Here is a 17,656-nt window from a genome sequence, read left to right as displayed (position 1 = left end):
AACTCCATTTACAAGGGATCTGATGCCCTCTTCTGGCCTCCTAGGTACCAGACACAAATGTGATGCCACAGACATGCATGCAAGCAAAACACTCATGCACATAAGAAAAAAAGAAATAAATCTTTAAAGGAGAGAGAAATAGAGAAAGGAAATATGGCTATGAAATAATCACTGTTTGAAATTCTTATAGGGATGTATTTAGACATTACAAATATACTTAACATAGATAATATTTCCTATTGGGAAGGCAAAACAAGGAAAAAGACTAAGCATTCATAATATGTGAGTAGGGGAGGGAGTATGGAGGAGTGGGAACTTGAGGGAACAGATAGGATGGACAGGCTGGGTGTGGGAGGCAGATTGGAGGTGGGATGGAGGGTGAAGTAGTGAAAGAGATGTTTTGATGGGGGGGGCATTTTGAAGTTATAAAGAAACCTGGTGTCAGGGAAACCCCCCAGGAATCAAAAAGGATGACCCCAGCTAAGAGTCCGAGCAACAGTAGAGAGGTGCTTGAACTGGCCATCTACTGTAATCGGATTGGTAACTACCGTAATTGTCATCAGGGAACCTTTATCCTGTAACTGGTGGAAACAGATGCAGAGATCTACAGCCAAGCACTGGACCGAGCTCTGGGAGTCTTTCTGAAGAAAAAGAGGAGGGATTGTACTAGCCAGGGTGGGTCATGATGGGGGAACTCAGAGAGACAGCTGACCTGAGCTGGTGGGATCTCATGGACTCTGGACCATGAGTTAGGGGGCCTCCAAGGGACTGACCTAGGCCCTCTGCATTTGTGTCACACTTGTGTACCGTGGTCTCTTTGTAAGGCTCCTAGCAGTGAGATCGGGACCTGTCCCTGGCACTATGCTGCCTTTTAGGAACCTTGCCTAGCCTTGATTCAAGACAAAGAACTTGGTCCTGCCTCAACTTGATATGCCACACTTTGTTCAAGCCCCTGGGAATCTTGTCACTTTCTGAATGGAGACCAAGGAGGAGTGGAAGGGAAGGAGGTAGATTGGGAGTCGGGGTGGAGCAGGAACGCTGAGGGGGGGGGAGGAGAAACTGTGGTTGGTATGTAAAATAAATGTTATTAATTTAATTTAATTAATTAATAAAATTAATTTGAATTTTAAAAAATGAAATATCGAGGGCAGTGCAGGTAGTTTAGGGACTGGCTTATTTTTACTCAGCAATACACCATTAATGCTGCTGTAGTGCTTGTGATCTCGCTCCCATTCTCCTTTTTATTAGAACACAAATCTCTTTGAGGTTAATAATTTTTCATTCACTCATCTATTGGAAGATGTCTTTTTTGCTTATAGTTTTCAATGATTGTGAATAAAACTGCTAGGAAAAAAATAGGGATTGGGTCTCTTTCCTGCATTAGCACTTGGGACATTTATCCTGCTTCTCAGGTCTGAAAACAGAAGCATATATGTGACCATTCAGTATCAGAAAAGCAGGGTTAGAAGCTCTGTATGCCACTCTGAACTGGAAATTCTATTAGCCACTGACACCAGCCGGACTGAATTACTGTTAATCGTATGTTTTACTCTGGCTTAAAATCTACAAAATCAAGAGTAAATAAATAAACAAACAAACAAAAGAACCAAAAAAAAAACCTCAAAACATGAAACAGTACTATTATTCCCTAAAACAAAAATTAGTAAACATTGCTAAATAATGAGAAAATATTACATCATACAAATATCTAGGTGCAAACACAAGTCACATGTATTTGTATTTCTCCAAATTTTATTTGACCTTTATTACTACCACTTAATATCTTGCCAGAGCTGGTCCAGATTCTAGGAGACTGTTACACATGTAGATATTAACTACCACTGACCATGTGTGGGTACTACTCACAGAAATGGAGACAGAAACAGTTTGAAAACTTTGCTAAATGATGTTGGTGAGAATCTACACTGATAGAGAGGAAGGGAGAATGCTGTGGGATAATGCTCTTGCACACTGTAAAGATATATCACTGGAATGGGTTTTATAAAACACTGGTTGGCCAGTCACCAGGCAGAAAGAATAGGTGGGGTGACCACATTAGGAGAATTCTGGGAAGAGAAAGGGCAGAGGCAGGAGTGAAGAGTCAGTTGCAGAGGAAGCAAGATGAGTATGCCACACTGAGAAAAGGTACCAAGCCAGGTGGCTAAATATAGATAAGAATTATGGGTTAATTTCAATGTAAGAGCTGGTTAGTAATAAGCCTGAGTTATCGGCCAAACATTTATAAGTAATACTAATCCTCTAAATCAATCATTTGGGAAGCGGCTGCTGAGTATTTGGGAACAGACAGGCAGGAGAGAAAATTCTGCCTACAGGAGAAAGCCACAAGTACCAAACAGCTGATGGTAATCACTGCAGCCCAGATGCTCAGAGCCCCAGGAAGAAACTGAAGGACCTGGGCAAGCTCTCATTGACCAGGAAGTGAAAGGGGTGACAAGAAAGAGGATAACAACTAGATAGGAAGCTGACCTGACACCTTCTGTGATTTCCCATGGTTCCCATGTGGCATCCATAGATTGGCCGCAGATCTGTAGTAGTCATAGATGATCACTGAAAAATTCAATTTTTGGAGGCCTGTTGACCAGTCCTTTAATCAAAGAGTCTGATTATTTGCTGTATACATTTCATTAGAAAGTCATTGATCTAAGTTATTGAACAATATATGTAAGAAATGTTTCTAGAGAGTAAGTTGGGTTCTTTAAATAGTGTCAGTTTTAAGATTAAGCAACTGCTGGGGCTTTGAACATAGTTTTTTAGTAAACTAATAGAAAGAAATATCTCAGGTACAGATTAGTTCATGTGACCTAAGTCAAAAGGCCTAAGGAGCCATAGAAAGTGAGATACACAGTGTACGCTTAGCAAACATTTGTTTTGAGGGTGCTACTTGCCGGTTGGGGTCACCTTCATCTTTTCTATGAGTCTTTGTCATTGAGACTCAGTAACAGTAGTTGCATTCATATTAAAAAGTTTAGTGTAATATCTGTATGAGGTATTAATGAAATAGTCTGCTGCACTGACAGAATAAGGGGGATTTCTATTTGGAAACTAGTAACTGTAAGAATAAATTCTATTTCTTTTTGTGAGTCCTGCATTATCAGAGAACAAATGGGCTCCTGTAGGCACAACATTAGTAAACATCAAGCTTGAGCCCCACGGAATTTTACCCACTCATAATTTGGAGCTCCTGCCCCACCCCCATACACATATCTATAATCTCTGTCGCTCTCACCCTCCTCGCTCCCTCTCTAACTCCCTCTCTCCTTCTTTTATCTTTTGACTTTGGGTTCAGAAAGTGATTTGTTGGAAGGACTGAGTTCAAAGAAAGGAGGAAGAAGAAGTTAAACATTCAACAGATCGTCGTCTAGGTTATGCTGTTGGGTCAAGTGGCTGATCTTTCTTTTTGTTTAACTGCAGGTTATATTTAAAGGGTCACACGGGGACAGCAGGCAAACAGAGCAGCCTGATCCTTCACGGGGCTGATTTCAGCACGAAGGATGCGGATAACGACAACTGTATGTGCAAATGCGCCCTCATGCTAACAGGAGGTGAGTCCCAGCGGCCTTGCCCTGAGCTTGCATTTGTTGGTTTGAAGTTGGGGATTTCTTATCCCTGAGAAAAGGGCTTGATCTCCAGGTCAGGAAACTGAGGATCAAGTCCCTAGAGATCAGTTAGCTCTGCACAGGGGTTTACCCTGTTCTTGTGCAGGGCATTGCTGACATTCCTTAAGCTTGTCTCCCCCTTCATCTGTGATAGGAATGTCCTAAGCTCCATTCTAAGTGAATTCTCTGAATCCTTGAAGTACCAGGTACTCTACGTTTAAGAGAATCTCTAGGTTGCTCTTAATGGTATATAGAACATTACTTCTGTTCAAATGCTTTACAATTATGCAGTCAGTCTGACTGATGCATTTTCATATAGAAACAGTATAAAATGAAGAGATATATTTAAACCTAAAGTTATATACTCAGACCAGCTTTGCCAGGGCTTTGAAAAATATTTTATCTGCTACAGCAAACACTATTAAATAGCATTGTATCACTATATACATTTTTACCATTCCAAATCTTTTCCAGCATTTTGAGTGTTTCAAAGTGAAACTTCAATTTGCTACTAAAATAACTGTAAAGCTCAGGCTCTGGTAGGCAAAACGGCTCCTCTTAGGTCCAGATATGTTCTTTTTCTTTTATTTTCTGTTTCTCTTCCATCATAGCAAGTTGTACTGATCTCTTCTCTAGAGGAATTCTGAGCTTTGCATGTTAAAATTCCTTTGTACTTACCTAATTGTTGGTTTAAAGAAAAAATGTAAACTATTAAAACACTGTACACATATACAAAAATCTTCCAGAAATTGTTACAGTGATTGACTGAAGTAGGGAACACTAACCTAAAACCCAGCCATGTAGAACATGAGTAGTGCAGGTTTCCTCAGGAAAGGGGTAATTGTGAAGGAAACCTCTATATTAATGACTCATTTTTTTTTTTCAAAATTGTAATTCTGTCTCTTAATAGAAGGATAGGGGTCCCTGACATCAACCATTCTGACATTCTTTTGGGGTGACCTAGAAAAATCTTTTCCATGTTAGTATGTAGAGAAACTGTCCTTCCTCTAGTGTGATGTATAAGGAACTTAGTGGAAAATGCAGCATATGGTGGGTGAATGTTCATTTTTTTAATCCGTGAAGTTGCTCTCAAGTTTTAAATCCAATAAAATGAACTTTTAGGTTGGCATTTCTGTCACACATTACCAGAACACAGAAAAATAAAAAAAGTTTTAGAGTAATCTTTCCTTGAGGAGGCCTTTTCTGGCCATCCTCCTGCCTTGCTATTATTATCAAATCACATCCTTAAAACCCACTTTACCCACAGTGATAAAATTTCAATGTAAGATCAGCCTAGTACCCAGGACAGCATGACATGACTCTGCTTCTACTATAATCACCATCATGTTTCAGTTCTGAATACATCACTTGGGCATCACAATTTGAGATCACCAAGTATATACAAGTTACCTATGTGTGTAACTCTGAGATCTACATCTAAGAAGCAACATTACAAGTCTCAGAATTCTTTTAAAGTGGTAGCCACAGGTGTATCTTGCATCAATCAGTTCTCTGGTTCCATAACTAACATTATACAAAGACATGAATGTTCCAGTTTGGCGCCCGTTTTAGTGTTGAAATAGACTTCATAATCTCCACTTGTATTTTAACAGATGCATTTTTCTAGTAAATAACTACAGTCCTTGAACACCCAACAGTGAGATGCTTCTAATGTGTCCTTAGAAGAGCGTCCTCTGTGTCCGTGTTCCCATCAGGATAATGCAAACAAGGTACCAAGAGGGGAATTCGCTTCTTGGTTATTGAGAATCCACCACTGCTCAGAGTTAGGATCTCACTTCTGTCTCACATGTCTTTCATCCGTAATTACTCTTGGACTTGCTTCTCACTCACTAAGAAACACACACGTTGGGAAGAGAAAACCTCCACTTATTGCTTGGGCTAGAATAGTCTAAGATGTGTTTTTGTAATAAACACCACTACCCTGTCAAATATCCTTTTAAAACAAGCCAGGTCTTGTAAAGCCATTCACACTGAAAAGCTAAGCTGTGGAATGTAGAGAGCTGAGAACGGGAAATCATAGGCATGAATGTCAACGGCCATCCAAATCACTGGAGCATGGCCTGGAACGTATGTCCTACAGAGCTACTACCCACCACTGTCTGTTCCTCATCAAATTATCCCTTCCAAATGAGACCATTCCATTGTCTGATGACTTTTCCTTTCCTTTTCTTTTATAAATTGTGTCTGAACTCACTCCTGCTTGATAGTGTCTCTTTTAAGCACCGAGAGCCTTCACAGTCTCAAAGTAAGAACTTGTGGTTTTTGTCATCTGCTGAAGAGTGTCAAGGTTGAAGTAAGATTTAATGCTCGCTAACTGTCCTGGAGCATTTTTTTAAGGACGTGGAGGGGTTAGAGTCGAAGGCTGTGGTGGCATTGTCACTTTCATTGGTTAAAGGCTGGAAGCCAGAAGGTGAACTCAGCTGAAAGCAGAGATGGAAAACAGAGCGTTTTGAGCCTTTCTTCCTCTCTCCTAACATCCTTACTGCTTCCTACCAATTTAACATACACTTAATAACGATGGGTTAAGAAACTAACCTACTGCTAGATAAATGAACTGTGTAGATTAGAGCCCATCTCAATTAAAAAAAAAAGAGGTTGTCAGAAAAATGATGCACAAAGAATGAGGTAGTTTTGAACTGTAACAGTTTTATTGACAAAACATAAATTATGATAGAATTATAAGGAGCAAGGAAGAAACTTTAGATCAAGCCTCCAGGAGTCAGTCATTAGAGTGAACTTCTGGATGGACCAGTACCTTCCCCATTGTAGACATTTGCAAGAACTAAAGAGAAGGCTTTTGTTTTAAAGAATTGAGTTATGATCTTTCCTGTAGGGTAGGTGGGTTAAAAACAGTATTAACCTCTCTTCTGGTTATCTGTTTCTGTTCTTCCATGTAGTCATTTTATAGCTAATAAGAAAAACAAATGCAACACATAGGTGATAATCCATGTGCTCATCATTGTTGAGTTGAAAGGGGGCACACCATGAGCTGGGGCAGCATCGTACATTGGCATGCACCGAAGCAGACGGCACAATGTTTTTTAGCAGCTCATAAGCATGTAGACTTGTTCTCATGTTAACAGGAAACCAATAATTCTTCCACCCAGTTTAAATACTGAATAATTTTATATATCATTACAAATATTTATTTCACCAGTGAATACATTTCAGTATCAATAGTGCAGCATAGAGATTTCTACTGCAATAGCTTCTGAAGTTAGAACTAATTAGAGGGACTTATCAGCAGGACTTATAAGCCACATATATCTGTGCTGTGTGATTGCCATTGGCTTTAGGAACTGTTCTCAGTTTCGCTATAGGTTCCTCTCTATATAAAGGACAGTACTGGGAAGCTCTGTCTGTAGTAGGTGGGAGGCACTGATGAAGAGATAGCAAACACTTCCTTAGCCCATCAGGAGACTTCTCCGTGCACTCTTAAACTCAAAGAGAGTGATCAGTTTCATTAAAACTGATTAGTTTTAACTACTACTTAACATTAAGACAAAGCCAATACAATGTCTTATCTGTGCACGCTTTTGTTTGTCTGTATTTATTGTACTTATAATAGTTGTGCAAAAAACTGAATCAAACACTAGGAAAATAAAGAACTGCTATTAGACAGTCACTTTCAAAGTAAATTTATCTTCATCTAGAGTATAGTCCTTGGTACTAAATCAAGAATCTTCAAAATAAATAGTTGTAAAAGTCAGTGTAAACCTCAATTACTAAGCTTTATTTATACAATCAAAGTATCAAATAATTATATAAACAATTCTGTCTAAAAGTTCGTAATAAAATGCAATTATTAGAAGTTGCTAACAACAAAAAACCATCAGTGTGGTTTTATTTTACTTCCCTTTCCTTATTTAAGTTTTGCTTCAATATGATTTCCATATTTAGTATATAATATAAAAGCTATGTAAAAATGTGACCTAACCTTCGTCAGAAAGAATCTGTTGCGGTAGAAACTCTGCCCTCTTTTCCCACACATAAACCATGTCAGCTGGCAGGCAAGGCTTTCTTAAGCTAACAAGGGATATTTTTCAGTTCCATCCTAAAAGAGCAGCTAAAGCCATCCACATAAATTTTTTTAGTACGTCCTGGGTCTTACCAGATGCTAGCAGCAGAGTTGATAAATGCTTCCTCTGCTTGGGCTCTAACCTTGACAATGACAAACGAAAACACTAGCTGCTTCTTCACGTGGTGAATGACATGAAAGTGACAGGATCCTTGGGAAAATGGAGTCAAGTTGGCATTTTTAGTACTTTAGGAAGGGCTGGGCAAAGCTTTATCAGATGAGTGGCAATCCTCACTTTGTACGTTTAAATGTTATGAGAAGACCCACATGGATCATCTGAGGCTGAGTGAACAAAATCTACATTGAATTACTTTTATTTCAACTCACTTTTTAAATTTAGTACAAACTGTATCTGCCCAGTCCACACACACACACACACACACACACACACACACACACACACACACACACCCCACACACATAGTCCCCTGCATTCTAACTGTGTGCTACCTACTGCTGTGTCTCCAGATCCTGTTAGCCTGTGGCACACAACAGGAGCTCAGCGAGCATTGGTTTCAATGACTATGTTATCAGAGACTGTGAGAGGATCCTCAAACTCACCAATGTCCACAAATAATCCTGCAAAAAGTCCTAAAAATATTAAAGTGTGATTGATCCTTTTGCATGAAGTTATATGTAGAGCATGTGATTACATATAAATATTTGAATAGACAATCATGGAACAAAAGGATGACTAACTAATCAAGAATTGGTACCAGTCTCGAAGGTCACAAAACCCAAGAAGAATGACCTCCAAAATTGCAAAAGTTTTACTTTTAGGCTGTTGACTTTCAAATAAATTTGATCTCCCCAAACTCAGTGCTTAGCATTGTATTTGTATTTTTCTGGTACATAGTATATTTGTTTCAAAAATAACAAAGAGAATCATTCACGAGTTTGGAGTAGAGTGAAGTAGAACTATAATCTGTTAGCCTTTTTGCACATAGCATAATTATACCAATGGCAAAATGCTACAGCCTCAGGCTGGTAGCTGATTCCATGTGAGAAACAATTAAATAAACAGCTTGATTTGTGTTGCAGTCCCTAAAGAGCAAATACTTATCCAGTTTTGAAGAATTTTTGCATTACTCTAAATGATCCGCATTTCATAATTCAGATGCAGCTTATCAAACCCTTTTTATTAGGGAAAATATTAATTCCTTTCACAAGATTCAAGATAGAGAAAAGTTAGATCATTTGCCATTTGCCTGTGTTCACAGAACTGGTGTCAGAAGTCTGAGCTGCACACATGTACTTAACCCCAAGGTCATCACCCTATTGCTTCTACTACCTCTGTTGGGAGTAAAGGCATTCAAAGAGAATGAAGGGGTTGTATTCAAATGCTGAAAGACTACTTTCACAAGCATTTCCTCACTCACCATGCTTAAAGGTGAACTGGAGTCCAAAGGAGGGAAAGACAATAAGAATACACATACAAGACTCAAATAAATTCACTATTACTGGCCAGAGTAAACAACTTTTCATCTTTGGAAGAAAGAAGAAAAGAAAGAAACCTACACACACACATACATACATACATACATACACACACACACACACACACACACACACACACACACACACACACACACACACACACACTTGGCCTGAGGGAATATAGTGAGAGATTAGAGAAGGAAGACAGACTTCTGAAAAGGCTCTTTGCCTCCCATCCACAGGAATCATGCAGCTGTTCCTTGAAGCTGGCCATGCAGAGGGTCAAGTAAATTACACATAAAGACAGCAAGTGACTTCTGCATCATTATCATCTTGGTGGTTACAATGGTACCCAGAACTTTGGCCCAGCCTTACCCCATCCTCACTGAGGAATAGGAAAGTCTTACTTTCTGTGAAGACTCTCCTGCATATTGATGATTAGACTGTGTGCATTAACATGAGTGAAAGAAATCCACAGATATATCTTTTCACTTCACTGTATGTTTTACCTTAAAAAAAGAAGTGATGAGAGACGTGTTGTTTAGTATCAGAGGACTGGGAGAGTTAGATTTCCTGACTTTCAAATAAATTTGAACTTCCTGAGCAGAAAGTTTAAAATCCAATTTCTATTTTCTGGGCAGAGTTTCATTTATTAGTGATAAAATGTGAATTTTCTGCTTCAAAGATAAAAGGCTCAAATAATTTTAAAGTCTTGGGAAGCCTGAGATAGTTATTGCAAAACTAACTTTTAATGAGTTAAGTGTAAATGAATTAGAAACATGCGTCTCAGATTTCTTATTAAAATATACACGAGGTTACAGGTTATAATGAAAAAATACTTGGCAAAGCCTATGTGAAGAGTTGCCAGTCTTCAAACATTTGAGACATTCTGTCAGTTCTTGCAATGACAAATGGAAGCTGCTTTCTTCTGGCCTCTACTTGCCTCACTGAGTTCTTTTGAGCCTAAAGTGTCTTTCCCAGTATACCACTCAGAGCATGTGGCAATGTGTGCTGCATATGCCTACTAGTGCACGTAGGCATGAGCGTGTGTGTGCGCGCGCGCGCGTGCGCGTGCGTGCGTGCATGCGTGTGTGTGTGTGTGTGTGTGTGTGTGTGTGTGTGTGTGTGTGTGTGTGATGGGGGAGAGCTGTGAGAGTGGGGGGTGGGGTGGGCCAGAGGTCAATGTCAATGTCCTTTGTTGTTCACTTTTTACCTTTTGAGGGAGTCTCTCGATGAATCTGAGAACCATGATTAGGCTAGGCTAGCTTGCCAATGAGCTTCAGGGATCTGGCTGTCTCCACTCCACTAGCGCTGGGGTTAAGTCCTGCATTTCACATGGGTTCAGGGCATCTGAAATCAGGTCTTCATGTTTTCAGGCAGGCACTTTACTGGCGGAGCCATCTCCTCATCCTCCCAGTTCACTTTATAATGCATTTTCTATTTGTTACTCTAACGAATGACTAGAACAAAGGACAGAGTTAATGGTTTCTAATTCCTAATTGCTACAATTCAAGCATCTCACATCTCACCAGATGCAAACCCAGCCCTGTCCCAGCAGGTATTCCTGCAGAACCTCATACAGGATAACTGTATGTTACACAGTTGCTACTTATTTCAGTGACTTAACCTGTAGCTGCTAGACATTTGTGTACCTTACATTGACTACTCTTTATACCACCAGAATATATTCATTTAGAAGATCTGGCTATGATGAGCAACTTTTGTAAAAAGATAAAAAGTGAAAAAGAAACTATTAGAAATGTTTGACAAAAAGAAATGCCTCTGTTGCTTACTTGGCCTTAATGCAAATACCAAAATCTTGCTCGAAAGAAATGACAACTTCCTCCACATTGAAGTTCAGAATATTTTATAAAGAAACAGAAATATTCATGAGAAATATTTACATTTTGTTTTCTATCATGTTAATTCATCAACTTAACTGTCATTGATTGCTCCCTAATAAATTCTACTACCTGTGGCCACTGATCTCCTAAAGATAACAATACTTCAAGCCTGTATTCCTTATCATATCAAGACTATCAATAAACAATCAATATTAGATGCATAGGTACAGTGTTTTATACTATTATTACAGTGAACTGTACTCATTGGAATGTCAGTTTCATGTTTATATTTTTCTAATAGACTTACTTGAAAAAATAAAGCAAAACATTGGCGCCTATGACTTTATCTTTATTACTGCACCATAGGACCCAATGGACCATCTGGCTCTTTTTGTTCCCACTCTAACCCTTACCACTGCATGTCTACATGGCATTAAGCACCTAGATGGAATTGTACAGGCTTCCAAAAGCAGTGAATCATATTATTTGGTTCTAATTGTGCTGCAATATAATTGCTCAAATATAGTTCATGTATTATGAATGCCACTTTCGAAGAGTTCTTTAAACTCTCTGAGCATTGAAGTCTCTATTACAGTTTTTGTCTTGCTGTTTGAAGAACAAAACAAGAGACCATATCAAATGTATCTTTACATAGTCAGTGGTACCATTAACTAAGCAGAAAATATCAAATACTATTGTTTTTGCTTAGGATTACTTTGTTTTTAACTGATGAGGTTCATAAAGGTTTTCTATCTACCAGTCAGCCACTCTCTTGGCTCTCCACTGTTCACAGAGAGTTTCCCAAACATAGTAACCAATTCGGTGTTCTCTCCACTTGTTTTCCCCAAATCTCCTCCCCATTGGCACTCAGCAATCCCAGCTGCTGGCAGACATTCTCCTACTGCTCTTCTCGGGCACACACTGTATTTAGAATAGCTTTCTGGCCACTAATTCATGTTCCTGGATTCAATGTAAAGGATAAATGAATACTTTTTGGAGCTTCTTGGCCAATTAGAGTCTCTAGCCTCTTTATTTCCATTCTATAGTTTTAATAGCTATCTCCTAATTTTGGACAATTTTTATCAATACAAATGCCCTGAAGTCAGAAATGTTGCTTTGGTTGACCCTTCATCCTCTGTGTCTGTCCATGGATGAGTATGTGTGAAATTGATTCTAGACTCGATTTTCTTGCTCATCATGCTGGTTAATATGCTCAGAATGGCTTTGGCAGACAATATAGAAATACAGGCTCTTCACATTTTGACTAAACATTTAAGCTGACAGATCTGTTTCCTTTGGTTACATACAAGTTCCCATTGCTAGAGAATATTGTACTTGTTCACTTGATGATAGACAAGTAGTCTGGCTAAATTATAAATGTTTCCACAGTGATTGTTCAGCTTTCTGAGGCCATTCTTAACCTTCATTTCCTAGAAGTCTCTTTGTTTACTGTGTGCCAGCCACAGTTAGGTTCTGTTTGTCTTTAAACCCTTGTACTGGGCCCCTCCATCTTCCTACTGGCATTTGCAGCAGCTGTAGGGGTCCCTACTCTTATTCACCTAGTTGCCTGCTTCTCTTTCTTCAGACCTCATGAAACATCAGTTTCTTCCAAAAAAGGAAAAGTTTTTTCCTTCTTAGCTCCTATTTTCTTTATGGTGCTCCTGATTGTGACCAGTAATAACCTGTTTCTTTCTGTTTATGCTTCTCAATGTGCATATAGTTTCTGTGAAGTCAAGGATCATGGCTGTTGTGTTAAATATTGCATAACAACATTTGAATGAAGCAGGGAGCTAAATACAATAGGACCAAATATTTTATACAAGTGCATCCCTTACAACATCTTTGTAGTGAACTAAATCACTTCATAAAGAAAACTAGTCTACATAGCCAGTGAATGAGAAGCCTGTAGCCTCTCCATGCCTTTTGCTTAGCAAGCCCAACTGGGTGATGTATTAAGTATTTGCCCTTAGGGTAATGAACAAAAGCCTGGGTTATTTCATTCTGGAATCTGCTGAGTCTCCGGTGACTATTTCTCTCAGTGATAGTATTCTGGGACTGTTTCCAAAATGCCATCTTCATCACGATCACTTGTTTCACCAATTAGATAAAGTACACAGGACAGATTTGCCTTATTTTATCACAGGATACCTGTATCCTATCTCTTTCCTGAGCTCAACCAAAGTACCCCCATAACTGCAGCCTTTAGTGTCTTCCTTTACAGCTAGGCTGTGGTCTGTTTCCACACTTTTATCCCCAGAACTGTTGTGACTTTCTATAAACCAGGTAGAATTTACATTTTAGCATCGGTCCCTGGTTGTAGCTCAAGGGATGATTCTTTGACTCTTCACTACTTTCCTTAATGAGTAAGAGCCTTTGCTTACTTCAGAGACAGGGAGGGATGATGACAAGACTGAGTGATTGAGTAAGGTGACAGAAGAGTCCCAGGGATTACACAGGAAGGACAGAAGTTAAAACACAGAAGCAGTAAGGTGGAATTTAATTTCAGAGTTTCAGCTTGGTCCCTTAAAGGGAATCTTCTGGGTAGATCAACTCCTTAAAATTAGAATATCTTCTGCAATATAAATCATGTGTATTTACTACAATACTGACAAAATGTTGGGGAAATGATTTTAAGGAAGGAAAGATAGAATCATACAGTTCTTCCTTTTGTGCCAAACAAGAGCTTCCTTGTCCCTCGTGTTTGGACCATGTTAACATTCACGCTGTGTGCATGCAACATGGGATACAGGACCTCTCATAATCCATCAGACATACCTTACTGCTGCTCATATGGATGGGTGACTAATGCAGCTTGTTATGCCCCTGGTGTGACTTTATAAACATACCCCAGCTGCACTCACCTTCTAAAGTTGAAAGCAGGGGGAACTAATGTTACTTCATCTAACTTTTTCTAAGGTTTCTGCAAGACAATGCTCATGTTCCTGTCGGACAGCAGCTGGACAGCTTTCTCTTTCTTTAGCAATTAGTCCCTTAGGTACAGCTCTGCAATCAAATAGAGGTCAAGTGTATCCAAATAAAAATATTCTAGAATGTCTCTGGCATAAATCTCTCCCTACAGACTTCAATAGTGTTACTTCAGGAGAAAAGAACTATGATTTATCAGAGATGTCTAAAACTTTAGTTCATCAAGAAAATAGAGCTAGCTTGTTCAGTTATTCTAACATCCTGTGTAAGCACTGGGCTGCCACATCATTTTTCGTTTTGTTTTCCTTCCACTACATTTAAAAACAATTTGAACAATCATAGATGAGATATTGCTAAATATGAGCTATATGGCCACTATTGGAAAAACTTGCATGTTAATATAAATTATAAACAGGCTAGATACAATTTGAACTTCATAGGCACTAGAGTATCCAGCTAATTTTAGGATAAATTCTTAACAAAATCATTAAGTTAATAGAAAATACTTTTCTTACCTTTTAAGTGACAGCTGTCTAAGCATCTTACATCACTAATACGCTGATAATTGTTCTGTTCTTAGTTACAGATGTAAGATGCAATTCTGAATTTGTATCCAGGCCTGACTTTATCTTAAAATCCAAGCTTAGAGGCTCTGCATAATTACAGTGGGAATTGTAGTCCCAACCCTTCACACTGAAAGTTGGTTTGCATGAGTTTCCTTCATTCCGATTACTTGCACTTGTTCAAAAAGCATCATTTGCGTCGCTTCTGCTGGGATGGTACTGTTTTAGTGCTTCCTGTTTGCAAAGAATCAGAAAAAATGTGAGCAATACCTCATCAATCAAGCCAGTCTCTTTCCAATGTTAAGCCTGACTCACTTCTGTTTCTTATTTTCCCTCCCATTGGCACATTTTTCAGGTTGGTGGTTTGATGCCTGCGGCCCCTCCAATCTAAATGGGATGTTCTACACTGCAGGACAAAATCACGGAAAACTGAATGGGATAAAGTGGCACTATTTCAAAGGACCCAGTTACTCCTTACGTTCCACAACCATGATGATCCGGCCCTTGGATTTTTGAAAGCACCATGCCAGGATTAGGAATCTGCAAAGAACTCTGGGGATGCTCCCTGAGGAGAAGTTTTTTTTGGAAGCTTCAGAAGCAAACAGCATTGTCTCCCTTCCAGCAGCAAGTGGTTCTGTGATGTCACCAAGGTTCTTGACTATGGATTTAGAGCCTTCTGAGTTCCAGAAAGTCTCCACTTGGGTCACTGGGTTCTAGTGAATCGTTTCCAGAGAACGCCACTCACTGTCATGCTTTAAAAAGGGAGGAAACTGCTCAGCTCGCTGCACTTCAAAGTGCTACTGGATCATATTTTGAACCTATAACACCCTGATGATAAATGCAGCTTGTTTCATGTAAAACCAAATGAAGAATAAACAGCAAAGAACATACATGAAAAAAAAATAATAGAGCAGGCCTGCCCGATCTGTTGACGACAGATTGCAGTGGTGAAGTGGTGTCATTCTAGGAAATCTTGCTAACACATAACATAGATGTCACCGCACAAATGTGACACAAAGAACAGCCTTGTCCTCTGAATTGGCTAAAAGTTAGTTGGCTTCAGAAGCCCTTTTCAAGTATCATACTTACTAGTTGATTTCAGTTTTCCCGCGTTCAAGTGTAAATGCCGTCCTTGAAAGTCATGCTACAACGCAGTACATGGAGGGTAATAGTGAGAGGTAGGAAGGTGCCCAAGGTCTCTGAGTTTGGGGGATACCATTTTCAGAAGAGTTAAAATATACCAAGAATGGATACAGCAGGTAAAAATTACTCTCATGCTACAGTATTCATTTACATTGAAAATTGATTTGCTGATATGCAAATATGTTTAGAGCCTGAGTATATATAAAAATGTAAACTTTATTATCCGGTTTCTAAAGCAGCATGCATGCAGTCAATGGTCTCCTTGATGGTATATAGGAAAGCAGTATGTGGAGTACTTCAGTTGGACAGCCCATTGTACAGATCTTCTGACATGTATTTGCATATCTATGGCATCATTATTTTTAAAATGTTTTAAAAGGTCTTTAATTCTTCATCCAGATATTTTGTGCTAATTTAATTTTTTTGTTAATTAACTGCAGTGTACTTACAAAAAGCATCCTGCTCCAGTTCTTTACAAAAGTTACACTTTGAAGTCTAAAAAGAATGGAAGAATTTTAAATATTGTTGTACATAGCACATTAGACTCTTCCATGTTAAACTCAATACCTGTTTAATCTGGAATATATAATGTTGTCTTCAACTGATGAGTATAAATATGAGTGTTCAAAGACATTTACTATACTACTTGATTAAATATATAACTCTTCGCATTATTTTTATCTCCTTCAGGCTCTGTTTCTTCAAGAAATTTGTATCTTGTAAAATAATATTAGTGGAGAAAATTGGCATAACTCCTTATATATGAGAGATATAAAAACATCACTGTCATTTGACTAGGAAACTTCTGATTGTTAGCTGCTATAAGTGCCTTAGTTAAGATGTCTTTATGTTTATGGCAAAATCTATTGTAGTTTTGGACACATGTTTTTGTGACAACTTGATGTTACTGCAGTATTCTTTCAAGAAGTGCTCTTTGTCTACAAATGGTCAAGGTTACATTAGAAAAAAATGTAATCCAACATGATTTACTATGAAATGAGAAAACTAAAATACACAGCAGTTCTGCTTTCTCAGAAAAGAAAGATTTTCTGTGAAATACAAATTTCAAAATACCAGTCTTGGTAATTGCATCCATAATGCCTTACTGGCTTTCCTCCATCAGGGAGAATAAAGCTATTCATGGTTTTAAGAAAAAGGTTTTTCAGTGTTTACCATCAAGTCTTTCTTATATTTATATGTCTGTATGAAATACTGTTTTTGCCTTACAAGTGGTATGTTCAGGAATTACAGAGTTTTTCTAACATTAGTGACTCCCTCAGAGCTCTCTTAAGCCTCTCGCTCTAAAATCCTTGTTTTCATTTAGGTGAAGGAAAAAGAATATTTTTGTGGTTCTGTTTGTTCTTGTTGTTCCCACAGATGTTTTAAAACCAGTCTTGGATTAGGTATACTGTTTTTCAATCCATATTACAAAAATAAAGTGAAATAATGAGAAAAAAGCACAGTATTTACTGTTTTTCTATTTGGATTTGAGAAATGAGATATTGTTTCCAATTATTTATAATAAAGCAGTATAAATGTTTAGTGTCTCCATTGTGTACATTGTATAATGCCAACATGTCTGTAGCAATTTGACTTGCATAGCTTTTGCATTTAATTATTTCAGGATAAAATAATTAGATACTAGAATTTTGTCTTTCAATTTCTATTTCAATAAAAGTTGTGTGGTTTCTATGAAAATCTCTTCATAACAGTTACAACATTATTTGTTTTAAATAAAATTGAAAATAATGTGTGCAACTTCATCTTGTTTTAATTATAGATTTTATAAAACTTAACTTCACAATCTATACAAGTATGGAATCACTGTAAAAATTACCAGATGGACTAAAACCTCAATACTTGAAAAAATTTCATTATGGGAGGCAATAGGAAAGTCATCCATTAGAATGGTAGACCGATATGTTGGATCTTCATCCTACATCTGTACTTTATGGTTTTATGTTTGCCCTGACAATTATCGGTTTCTGTATTGTCATGCAGCAATTGATGATCTTTTGTGTGTGTGTG

The 17,656-nt window shown here is 38.2% G+C and overlaps 1 protein-coding gene across 2 annotated transcripts in view; it reads left to right on the top strand.

Annotated features, from left to right (window-relative positions):
• The window catches only part of Angpt1 (angiopoietin 1), a 247,086-nt gene extending 229,707 nt beyond the window's left edge, over window positions 1-17,379 (top strand). For both annotated transcript variants that reach the window (XM_028879305.2, XM_028879306.2), the window contains exons 8-9: window positions 3,433-3,563; window positions 14,841-17,379. In XM_028879305.2, coding sequence (XP_028735138.1) covers window positions 3,433-3,563; window positions 14,841-15,001 — 292 coding nt within the window. In that variant the 3' untranslated portion in view covers window positions 15,002-17,379. The remainder of the gene's footprint in view (window positions 1-3,432; window positions 3,564-14,840) is intronic.
• The last annotated feature ends 277 nt before the right edge of the window (window positions 17,380-17,656 follow it).

This window comes from Peromyscus leucopus, chromosome 20 (assembly GCF_004664715.2).
Source record: "Peromyscus leucopus breed LL Stock chromosome 20, UCI_PerLeu_2.1, whole genome shotgun sequence".
NCBI classification, from domain to species: Eukaryota; Metazoa; Chordata; class Mammalia; order Rodentia; family Cricetidae; genus Peromyscus; species Peromyscus leucopus.
This window is presented reverse-complemented; position numbering and strand designations above follow the sequence as displayed.